The 11,349-nt window shown below is 40.5% G+C and overlaps 1 protein-coding gene across 1 annotated transcript; it reads left to right on the forward strand.

Moving 5' to 3' along the window:
- The first annotated feature begins 845 nt into the window (after positions 1-845).
- arcn1b (archain 1b) lies at positions 846-11,113 on the forward strand. Its single transcript, XM_037080230.1, has 10 exons — positions 846-1,207; positions 2,853-3,116; positions 4,697-4,876; positions 5,152-5,357; positions 5,446-5,607; positions 6,784-6,949; positions 7,865-8,012; positions 8,122-8,230; positions 8,633-8,837; positions 9,978-11,113. Exons 1-10 carry the CDS (start codon positions 1,205-1,207, stop codon positions 10,065-10,067), a joined length of 1,533 nt encoding a protein of 510 aa, XP_036936125.1. The 5' UTR covers positions 846-1,204; the 3' UTR covers positions 10,068-11,113.
- The last annotated feature ends 236 nt before the right edge of the window (positions 11,114-11,349 follow it).

The following is an 11,349-nucleotide window of genomic DNA, read 5'->3' on the forward strand; positions in this document are numbered from 1 at the left end:
GCGCCCGTGAAACGTGTTAAGACCTCATTCAGTAACCTGTTGCTGTATGTGTGCTTCTATACTTTCCATACACACTTAATAGTGTGAATCGTGAATAGTGACATCTGGTGCCAGAGGGAAATTACTGCAACACTGATTTCCCCTGAATTATGGTAAAGAATAAACTGAATAGTTCTGTTGGTCTTTATTATTAATATAGACCAATTAAATATCCAGTGGTGAAAAGACATTAAGCAGGCTTTGATTAAAACAGTCATCAATCATCAATATATCATTTTAACCTTCAAAGTGTGTGGATGAGAGAAAATGCAAATTAAATGTTCAACATTTTATTTATTTACGTACAGGGTGATGTATTAGGCAACTATTTGGAGTGTTTGAATATATTTTAAACCCATGTGTTTATTCTGTGTCTGTATTTAAATTGTTTTGTGAATAACATCGTAGTTCGACATCACAATAAACCAGAACAATGCAAAAAATGAACAACTTCATATTTACAGAAATTAATTTGTGTTTGTCCTTCCAGTGCATGTGATCTTCAACCCAAGCTGCAGTAGACCAGGTTGGACCAACTGATCACATGTCGCTGGCACCTACAGTAGACAGCTGTTAGGGCCAAAAAGATGTGAAAGTGAAGCTAGATTACATCGCAACACCTTTCAAACACGTTTTATACGATGGTGATTTAGTAGAGAAAAAAACAAACATTTGGAAGTTCAATCGATATCTGTTGATAACACTCATTGCTGTCAACGAGCATCAATCAGTGTGACACAACTGAGAGAAGAATTATTTTTTATGATTAAAGTGTATTAACTGCCACATCACTGATCACGACCGTCGCTCAGTCGACACGGGCACAATGGCATTAAAGGTTATTCAGTGGTAAATGTTTGGCACCACCGGAGGAGACGAAAGAAAGAGGAAGAGCGTCTGTGGGAGCAGTACCAGAAACTCATTTATGCAACAAGGCGAACATTTTGGGGCCCACGTCATTGGTTTCCACGGTGGGCTGATCCAGTGCTGCTCTTCCGGTGGAGACGTGGCTCTGTACTGCTGCCATATTGACGCTAGCTAGCTAACAATCACACAACTTGAAGGCAGCTGTACATCCGCACCTTGCTATTCCAGAGTGACTAGAAACCTCCAAAGGGACAAGCACGAGAGACGGAAGATCGTCGTACCATAGAGAGAGACCAAAATGGTGAGTGACAGTCCAATATCAAGATATTTCCCCTGCCTTTATCGGGCCTAGCAATTATCATAACATTGGCTAACCTGGTAACTGGCTAAAGCTAAGGTATCAGTTAGCTAGGTTGTTCAAGAGCGAAATGAGACGAAAACCAAACGTTGCTTTTCACTGAACTGACAGCGCTAAGCTTTTGTTTTGTTTTCACATTGAATAAAGTGAATGGTTGTTCTACCATATTGAGTCAAATTTCAGCTTAGTAGGCGACACTGAGTGTGCAGACATTGCTGACGTTAACTAGCTTTACAAGCTAGCGCTAGATTTAGCTCCTGTCACTAGCCGGATCCGAGCTAACGTTACCTGCTGTCATATTGTACCCAGCCAGGCAACTCTCGATAACGCTAATCGAAAGCCTGACACATATGTATATTTGTATAATCATTATGGCGTGACAGTTGCTGCAACATGTATCTTGGACTGTCAATGTTAACTTTCAGAGGAGCTTGTCCATATCAAGTTCAGATCTGTCCTAGTCGCTGCCTTTCGTTTCCAACTTCAGCCATTGTCAACGTGGAATGAATGCAGTTCCTTTATTCGGTTATCAGGGTGAAATTAGGAGTGTACGTATATTCATCTTAGCTATATTTAGCCAGACATTCAGTATTATATACGTGAACATTATTGACTGTTGCTAAAACATACAGTAATTGTCCACAGTCGCTACCGTTGTCTGTGATGTGGTAAGTGTCACGCCAAGCTCCATTCAAAAAAAACGGTGATTAAGAGTTGGGTTGCCTTCTCTGCAGTCAAACCATAGCCAAAATAGACACATCTTAGCGTCTTTTGTTAAACCGCACTTTACCATATACCATGCACAAGTTCAGCATTCAGCAATCTCTGTGGCAGAAGTTAAACTCTTAAAACGTCAGGCTGTATAGTATGCAGCCTAACGTTTTAATAAGATAAAGCGTCAGGCTGCAGTGTATACCTTGTTGCTACCGATGTCTTCCACCAGAACTCAAAACAGCAGGTAGCCTTGCACAGTGTCAATCAGTAATATATATTGAGCTGTCTGCCAAGAGCTTTGTGTGCCAAATCTGCCGCTGAATTTTGTTGTAAAACTGCATTTATTTGCTGATATTCAACTTGGCAGTCTTTCTAGGGAGAGCAAGGCTTGTCAACATTAGTAGGAATTCTGTCTGTCCCAAGTTGAACTAAAATGAGACACAGCATTTGCTTTTGCTTTCCAGCAGCATATGCATGCACACACAAACTATAAATGCACAGTGTGTTTATTATATTGGATAGACCAGCAACTGTCAATTAAAATTAATTAATCAATGATTTGTCAAATGTTAAATTCATAACCAAATGTTTTGATAATTAATGAATCACTTTGAGTTTGTATTTGTTACTTTTCATTAAGAAAAAAACAGTAAACATTCTCAAATATCTTTGACAAGACAATTTATGACCTCATCTTGGGCTTCTTGGGAAGAAGTTTCCCATGATTTTATTGCATTGTATAAACCAACAAATGAATCAATTAATTGAGAAGAAGATCAACAGATTAATCAGCAAGGAAAATAATTGTTATTTGCAGCTTTAATATTGACAGTCTGTAGGCACTGTTACAGTTGGGTTTTCTTCTCACCTGTAGGTGCTGTTGGCAGCGGCGGTGTGCACCAAGGCCGGCAAGGCCATTGTATCGCGGCAGTTTGTGGAAATGACCCGGACGCGTATTGAGGGTCTCCTGGCTGCATTCCCCAAACTGATGAACACTGGCAAGCAGCACACCTTTGTGGAAACAGACAGTGTTCGCTACGTGTACCAGCCACTGGAGAAACTCTACATGGTCCTCATCACCACCAAGAACAGCAACATCCTGGAGGACCTGGAGACTCTCAGACTCTTCTCTCGAGTGGTATGGAAACAAGAAGGATGTTTTCATGTAAACCCAGAAAATGAATTACATCCATCAGCCATTTAAAGTTAACAGTGTCACTTGGCAGTGTGAAGAAATGGCAGTTGCTTTAATGTATGAAGCTGAAGGTCCATAGTATTTGCTTCTCAATCAATGTAAATGATGTCATGCCATGGATGTGATGATTTTCACACATCCTTCACATGCAGTCATTGAAACGTGTCAGAACCTGACAACAGCTTCCTGTTCTCCCGTTTGAGTGTATGTGAAGCTACTTTCAGCATTACAGGGCATATTAATGGCATGTTTATGTTGGAGATGGATTGTGGATATCCAGAAGTATAGAGATTTGGTGCTTTAAATGCACATGGATTACAATCTGCTTCTATAATAATCTAGTATAAAATAATAGTTGCAACAATGTATGAGCTATTTCTTATGTTAATTTTGAATGTAGCTGAAGCGACACCCTCATGCTGTCATCCAGTGCTTGAATGACAAGTCTGGTGGCACACAAGAAAGAATAAGTTTGAGGATAAGCCTAAGACATAGACAGACAGGATACCTGAATTGTATCTGGGTGTTTTAAGTCAACCATGAAAACTTTACTAACATATAATGTAGTGATAGATACTAGTGGCTTCACTGTATTTTTACTTTGTATTTTTAGGCTTTTTTCTCTAAATTGAACAAATCAAAATGGCCAGTTGGTAGTCAAAATAGAATATGATATTCGCCGTTATGTTTTTTTTTTGTAAAATAACCTGAAAATTTGAATCATAATGTTTTGTTGCCTTTCACTCGGGACAAACTGCCTGTGGGAGCAGCATGTGATGGCTGCTGTGGCTCACATGCATCACGCCCACACACAGTGTTGCTGCTGCGGTGCTGCTGCTGTCAGCTCTATCTCTTTATATGGAGCTGGCTTTTGATAATGATGAAATAATGAGAGTACCATAAAAACATGATTTTTGTCATGTCTCTGACTTGCCCACAGATAGTGATACTGGGTCTATTTTTCTGCAACATACGTGACACAGGGCAAGAGGTTCTGCAATGCACTCTGGGTGGTTAGGAGAACACCTTTATATTTACTAAGGGAATGGATCCGTTCCCATAGATCTCAAGGACAAACCAAACAGGAACATTTCGTTGGTTGCAAACTGCAACCTCCCTGCAGGATGTCATTCAGTCCTACACACTGAACCTTTTAAAGTGCAAAAAGTGTCCAAAAAAAAAAAAAAGGTTACCTAATGTTACTAAATATTTGTAATAATTTTAACCTAATACACAAAACTTCAAACATCAGACTCTGTAATACTGTACAAGCAAACTGCTCGTCACAAACAGCTAAAAGATGCAGTGGAAGCGTCATCAAAAAGAACCAATGCTTAAACAGTCTCACACTGTTAACCCGTGTTTTTAATCAGGAACAGACATATTGTGATGTCAGAAGTAAGGTTTATAACCTCAACTGCCATGTGGATCTCCTTTCTGTCACACCTCTTACTGCAGGCAGTGCCAAACGATAACATCTTTTCTCTGGTTCACTTGTCCTTATTTTCTTCTCTCCATTCCAGATCCCAGAATACTGCCGCGTGCTGGAGGAGGGTGAAATCTCAGAGCACTGTTTTGACCTGATCTTTGCCTTCGATGAGATTGTGGCACTTGGCTACAGAGAGAATGTCAACCTGGCTCAGATCCGCACCTTCACAGAGATGGACTCCCATGAGGAGAAGGTTTTCCGTGCTGTCAGAGAGGTTAGATCAGACTGTTGTCTCTCTGTTTTATTGGATAAAGCAAAGACTGTTGATCACTATGGTGTAATCAGGTCTGCAGCAGTTTACTGTATTATGTCTTTAACTATTTAAATGGTGTATTTTATTCTATTAACTGTAATTGTGTTGAAAATGATTTCCTAACCCTGCATTCGTTTGCAACACTTGAAACACCAGTTAAAATGATGCATTTCTCTCAGTGTGTCACCATCATGTAGTGTAGTACAACTGTAAATGTTTTTTTTGTTACTCCACAGACCCAGGAGAGAGAGGCCAAGGCAGAGATGAGGAGGAAGGCCAAGGAGCTGCAGCAGGCTAGAAGGGATGCTGAGCGCTCCGGAAAGAAGGTGCCAGCTTTCGGCGGCTTCGGCAGCGCTGGCATGACCAGCATCTCCTCAGGGTCCATCATCACAGACACCATCGTCGAACCGGAGAAGCCCAAAATCACACCGGCTCCAGTCAGGTACGAATTCAAGAAATACATAGAAGTTAATGTTCTTTTCAATAGTGTGTGACCAGTGCTCAAAAATGATGTCTTCTTCTCTTTCCAGACCAAGTGGACCTAGTAAGGCTCTGAAACTGGGAGCTAAAGGAAAAGAAGTGGACAACTTTGTCGACAAGCTCAAGTCTGAAGGTGAAACCATCATGCCTAGCACAGGAAAGAGGGGCTCAGATGTATCTAAAGCTCTACCACCACCAGTCAACGTGGAAAGGTACAGACACATCACAGTCTCTGTGATTCAATATTTTTAATTTCTCTGGAACTGTTATTAGAGTGTCAAGCTTATTTCCACTGACTGCAGCTGGCTGAATGGAGAATGTAAGCTGTGGTATGGGCAGATTTAGTCAAAACTTTCAGTAAGCTATTTAATTCTAACTGAGTGAAATAGTGACTAGGGAAAACAATAAAAGAACCTCCTGTTTCAGTTGAGCAGTGACAGACGAGCATCCTTCATGCTGTATTTTTCTTTTACTTTATTTTTCTAGGAAAATCCAGCCTATGTGACCAAATATCATAGTGAAGTTGAGGTTTATAGTCAACCATAAAGGTGTAGAGTAGTAGTAGTAGTATATTTCTCACAATAATGAGGTGTTTTGTAGTAAAGGCATCAGTTATCAATTGTGTTGAGTATGCATTAAAGGACACCTCGGAGGCGACTCGTTATTCTGATAGGGTGTAACGTGATCTGATGAGCAAATATTTGACAGTAATACAGTTGAGCTCAGAGCAAACAGAGCCAATGCACACGTCAGTCACTTCATCAGACGTTTGTTTTGTCATGTTATGACTTCATAGGACACTTGTACTTGATTTAGTGTCATTTAATACAGCTCCTGCACCACACTGGAAAGAACATTGGCTGAAATACTACAGAACATGATTGTATTCATACTCAAACCAAGTTGTATATGACGCAGTTATGAATTTAATGAATGAAGATGTATCCACGATTTTTATGCTGTAGAGTGATTTATTGGTTCACCAGAGCTTGAAGAAGATAATTGATATGTAATTAAAATCAGAAAGGAGTACCTCAGTGTCATTCATTGGCAATATTCTTGGGGTGTGTCTGAAAAGCAAAGTGAAGCTTCTCTTTTCCTGCATTAAGCCAGTCCTCACTCCCGTAAATGCTGTCATCTACTCTTCAGTTGAGTTTGATTTCTCTTTACTTATAGATGCTGGTTTTGAGGCTGTTTCACTTGATCAGGTTGTGGCATGAGAATGGTAAAATGTAGTGTGTTGGCTCAATTCGATCTGGTCTTCAGTATGAAAATATCTTTGACAAGTCATATAACATTTAGATCTTCTTTCTACTGAACCGGCCTTAACTGTCTTCAGTGTGGTGGATTGATGACTTGAAGCGTGTGTGATTGTGTTTTCTCTCCAGTGTGCATCTGCGTGTGGAGGAGAAGATCACGCTGACTTGCGGTCGTGATGGCGGCCTACAGAACATGGAGGTGATCGGTATGGTGACGCTCCGAGTCACAGACGAAAAGAATGGACGTATCCGCCTCATTATCAACAATAATGACAACAAAGGACTGCAGCTGCAAGTAGGTTCCACATACACATGTTCCAAACACATGGTGGAGACCTTTCTGTGCCATGCACTCGTATAGCTTCTAGTTTTAAGATGCTTTGCAAATTTTGGAAACATTTTGGATGTAAGGCAGAGTATAATTTACAACATTTCAGCAATTCTTCAGACATTTGTATTGAAAATGAAATGTTTTAATGATGTCCTCACACTTTTCTTAAATTAATTTCAACATGTATATTGTCATTGAAATCTGTCAAAGCTCGAGCTTTAGGCAGAAAGTGACAACTCCTACTCTATGGTATTACAGATGACACAGAGATAGTGTTAGCAACATGGCTACAGCTAGCTGCCTGGGTACTGTTTGAAGCAAATACAGACCATCAGAATCTGTGTTTTGATCTACAAACCCTGATCTCAGTGCTGTGAAAAGACAGGGCAAAACAGTCAGTTGTATAGTGACCAGGGAAAATGATGCCTCTTCCTGTTGCAGTTGAGCAATGGCTGGCGAGCTTCCTTAGCACCATAATGTAAGAGAAAGTGATGTTTCTGTTGAACAGATCTATATGAGGATGGTGTCATTTCTCTACAGAAAATACGCTGCATCAGTATTTACTGCAGAGTAAAGTTAATGCAAAAAAGTGTGTCTGTCACTTAAAGTGCTGAAGATGAAAGTTTTGAAAATTATGATTTTTCTTTAAGTTGAAACAACATTTAACTCAGCATGACAATCAACCCTTTGAATTAACTATAGTGATACATTCTTACAATGTTTTACATTGTGTAACATACTAATATATCCCACCCCTAACAATAGAATATAAATGACAAAGAGTCCTAATGGATGAAAATGTAACAGACGAGGTGAAGGAGAAGTGGCTTCAATAGCATAATGGCAGTTGTAGTGATAATTGTGTCTGTGTCGTCTCAGACACATCCCAATGTGGACAAGAAGTTGTTCACCGCTGAATCAGTGGTTGGCCTGAAGAACCCAGAGAAGTCCTTCCCTCTTAACAATGATGTCGGCGTGCTGAAGTGGAGACTACAGACCACAGACGAGTCCCTCATACCTCTAACCAGTGAGTGGCAGCACATGTGCTTCATCTGGGCCATTTTCATGTGCTGTTGTTCCCTTGTGATATTCAGCTCCTCATTGTTGTTGACATGACTGCATTGTTTCTTCCACAGTTAACTGCTGGCCTTCAGAGAGTGGTAGTGGCTGTGATGTTAACATTGAGTACGAGCTGCAGGAGGACAGCCTCGAGCTCAACGATGTGGTCATCAGCATCCCTGTACCGTAAGTGCTAACCACGTGTGAGATGAATTCGTGTACAGACCCGAGAAAAACATCAATAATAATATGTTTTCTGGTTGGAAAGTGTCTGAAATAGCATCCAGCTCACAGGACTTAAAATAATGATTTGATATTGTAGCTCTATTTTGAGGCCACTCTATTAACACACTTCAATGTCAGAGTAGACCTGTAATGGTAAGCCGTCAGCTGTAAAGGTGTTTGTCTGAAATGAGGTCCACGTGATTATAATACACACATCCAGTTTAAGATGTTTGAGAGAGGTGCTGTTTGTCCTGCGCTAAGATCCTCTAAGAAGTGTTTGAGGATCTACATGTCTCGAGCTGTTGGCGGAACCCATGTATCTAATTTGTGCTGACAGGTTTGTGTATTGCTGCTCCTCTGCAGGTCTGGTGTGGGAGCTCCAGTGATTGGTGATCTGGATGGAGAGTACAAACACGACAGCAGGCGAAACGTTCTTGAGTGGTGCCTACCTGTCATCGATGCCAACAACAAGACCGGCAGCCTGGAGTTCAGCATCGCTGGACAGCCCAATGACTTCTTCCCTATCAGTGTGACCTTTGTGTCCAAGCGCAACTACTGCGACATCCAGGTGAGTTGGAATCTTTCAATGACTAAAGCCACTGAGTTTACACTTAGCTACCACTTTCAGGTACACCTGTATAGTGCAAACTGCTATACTTTAAGTCTATTTTTATGAAGCCTGTAAGATTTTTTCCTCCACCATAGCTCTAACCTCTAATCTGAATCAATCTTCATGTGAATGACCTGATATGGCTTCATAACTTCTTGAAATCATGCTGGCAGTGTGTTGTTCTCTTGGACAGGCGTCTGAATTTAAGACCTGCCAAGCACCAAATGAGCATATATTTTCTGTCTGAATACTATCAGGCACACTGGTGGTGAATTTTTGAGAAGAGCTGCTTCTCTCTGCTGCCTTCTGTGTGTCACAGTTTCACACTGGCAGCACAGGGACTTCATGTTGCATTCATGGACACCTTGTAAACTCTAGACTTGAATGACGACTAAGGTTGTTACGACATCTGTCATTACCTTGTTATTTAATGACAGCATTTTAATACATACACTATCCCAATCATTTATCCATAGATAGAGTTCAACCGCAAATCTCTGGAACTATTAAGTTAAATTCTAAATGTGAACAGTATTGTCAAGTTCCTCAAACAATTTACAGCATTGGTTCTCTCAGAATGTTACTGTTTACTTAATGTTACTGAAACATTCGTAACCAAATAAAATCGAGACCTCGTAAATTGGAATCAGATCAGTTGGGTAACTCAGAAGCGATACCCAGCTCTACTTCTGTATTGAATTTTGTCAGTTAAAAATGAACACTGTCATTTTCCTGCTGACTGTGTCCTGTCCAGTCAGAGAATTAATCGATTAGCTGATTGGCTGAAAATTATATCGATAATCAGTAACTGTTTGTGTGGTTTCTTTCTGTTTTAGGTCATTTTAGAATGAATACATTTGGTTATCAAGATTATTGTCTCATGTATTAATGATATTAAGTTTGATATGTTAAGTTTATTTATGATCAGCCAATATATTATTGTTGGTTTTTAAAGCCTGAAAAATCCAGTATGCGTCAGGCTAACTTGGTTATTCTCAAACATTTTTCAAAAAAAGTCACAGCCTAACTCTCTCCTGAATGCTTACTCATGTTCTTTATGATACAAACTCACACTCTGCTCCTTTCTCTTCTTTCCAGGTTACCAAAGTGACTCACGTAGATGGCGACAGCTCTGTTAGATTCTCTTCGGAAACCTCCTTTGTTGTCGACAAATATGAAATCCTGTAAAAATATTGAAAGAAAACATCAAAATCAAAAAAATCACCAACAAAAAAAAGTCCAAATCTATGCTACAGAGAAAGATTGAAGATTTCTTGCCTGCCCACCCTGTATACTATTTCAGAGACTGTGTACATCGACAGGACTATGTCAGCCCTCTGGCAAAGCCTCTTCCTGTGGTGGAGCAGAGCAGCGGTGGTGTATTTATATGTTTGTATGAGAGAGGATCATCTATATATAGAGTTAATTGAACAGGAAAAACCAACAAACACACAAAAGAAAAACTACACTGATGCTGTCGCGTTGGCCCAGCAGAACTGTAAAGAGGACTTCAGACTAAAGTAGAGGATGACTGCGGGGGTGCAGGAGAGGCCGGCGGCCGTCTCCTCGTCCATCTATCAGTAAAACCCTGCCAGGAGCTAGAGAGGGAGAGCAGGGGCCGAGGCTGCTGTATCAGTCTCCATTAGAACGAGTGCTGGTAGTTTAGCGTCCCCTGAGAATCAGACATCCTCCACAGCCTTTCTGCTTCACTCATGTTGCAATGGTTCATGGATAAAGCCTTCTTCAATGGGCTTCTTGCTTTTGTTCTTTTCAAATTTTCTTATCCATAATAACTGCAGAATTGTAGCCGTCTCAATCATTATAAGCCTGTCACTCTTTAATCGTTGAACTATTGTGATTTGCTCTATTGATATCTCACTTCAGATGATTGTTTTCCTTTTTGCTTTCTTGTGAGGACACAGTTTTTGTAGAGAGTTAACACTTTGGTTCTTGGCTGAAAAGAAAAATATGGCTCTGTGCTCAGTATATTGTCTGTCCTGTCTGCGGTTATCATCAGCAAAATTGTCTCACGGTGTCCTTTTTATTTTTAACTTTGATATTTTTTACTGTTTGCTGTATACTTTGTCATTGTTTACCACTAATCCAGATATTGAGGTCAGACAGTGAAGAGCAGGACTTTGTAAGGAATTCTCAGCTGCAGGGCAAAGTTACCTAACAGTAAACACATTTGACTATTGCATCTGTTGAATTTTCTTATGATCTATTTTTTTTTTAACACCATTGCAACCACTCCTCACTGTGTCCAACAGAGACGCCACATTGTCCCTCAGGTCCATTTCAGTCGAGTGATCAGCCCTCAGATATCAGCGAATCAAAATGACTTTGAATGCAGCCCAGAATCAACATCCAAGCCCCCTTATCTATCATGAGAGTTTGTCAGATGGGACACACACACACACACGCACACACATGCACACACTTGCATGCAGACTGCCAGCCTGGTTTTGGA

This window comes from Acanthopagrus latus, chromosome 2, assembly GCF_904848185.1.
Source record: "Acanthopagrus latus isolate v.2019 chromosome 2, fAcaLat1.1, whole genome shotgun sequence".
In the NCBI taxonomy this organism is placed as follows: domain Eukaryota; kingdom Metazoa; phylum Chordata; class Actinopteri; order Spariformes; family Sparidae; genus Acanthopagrus; species Acanthopagrus latus.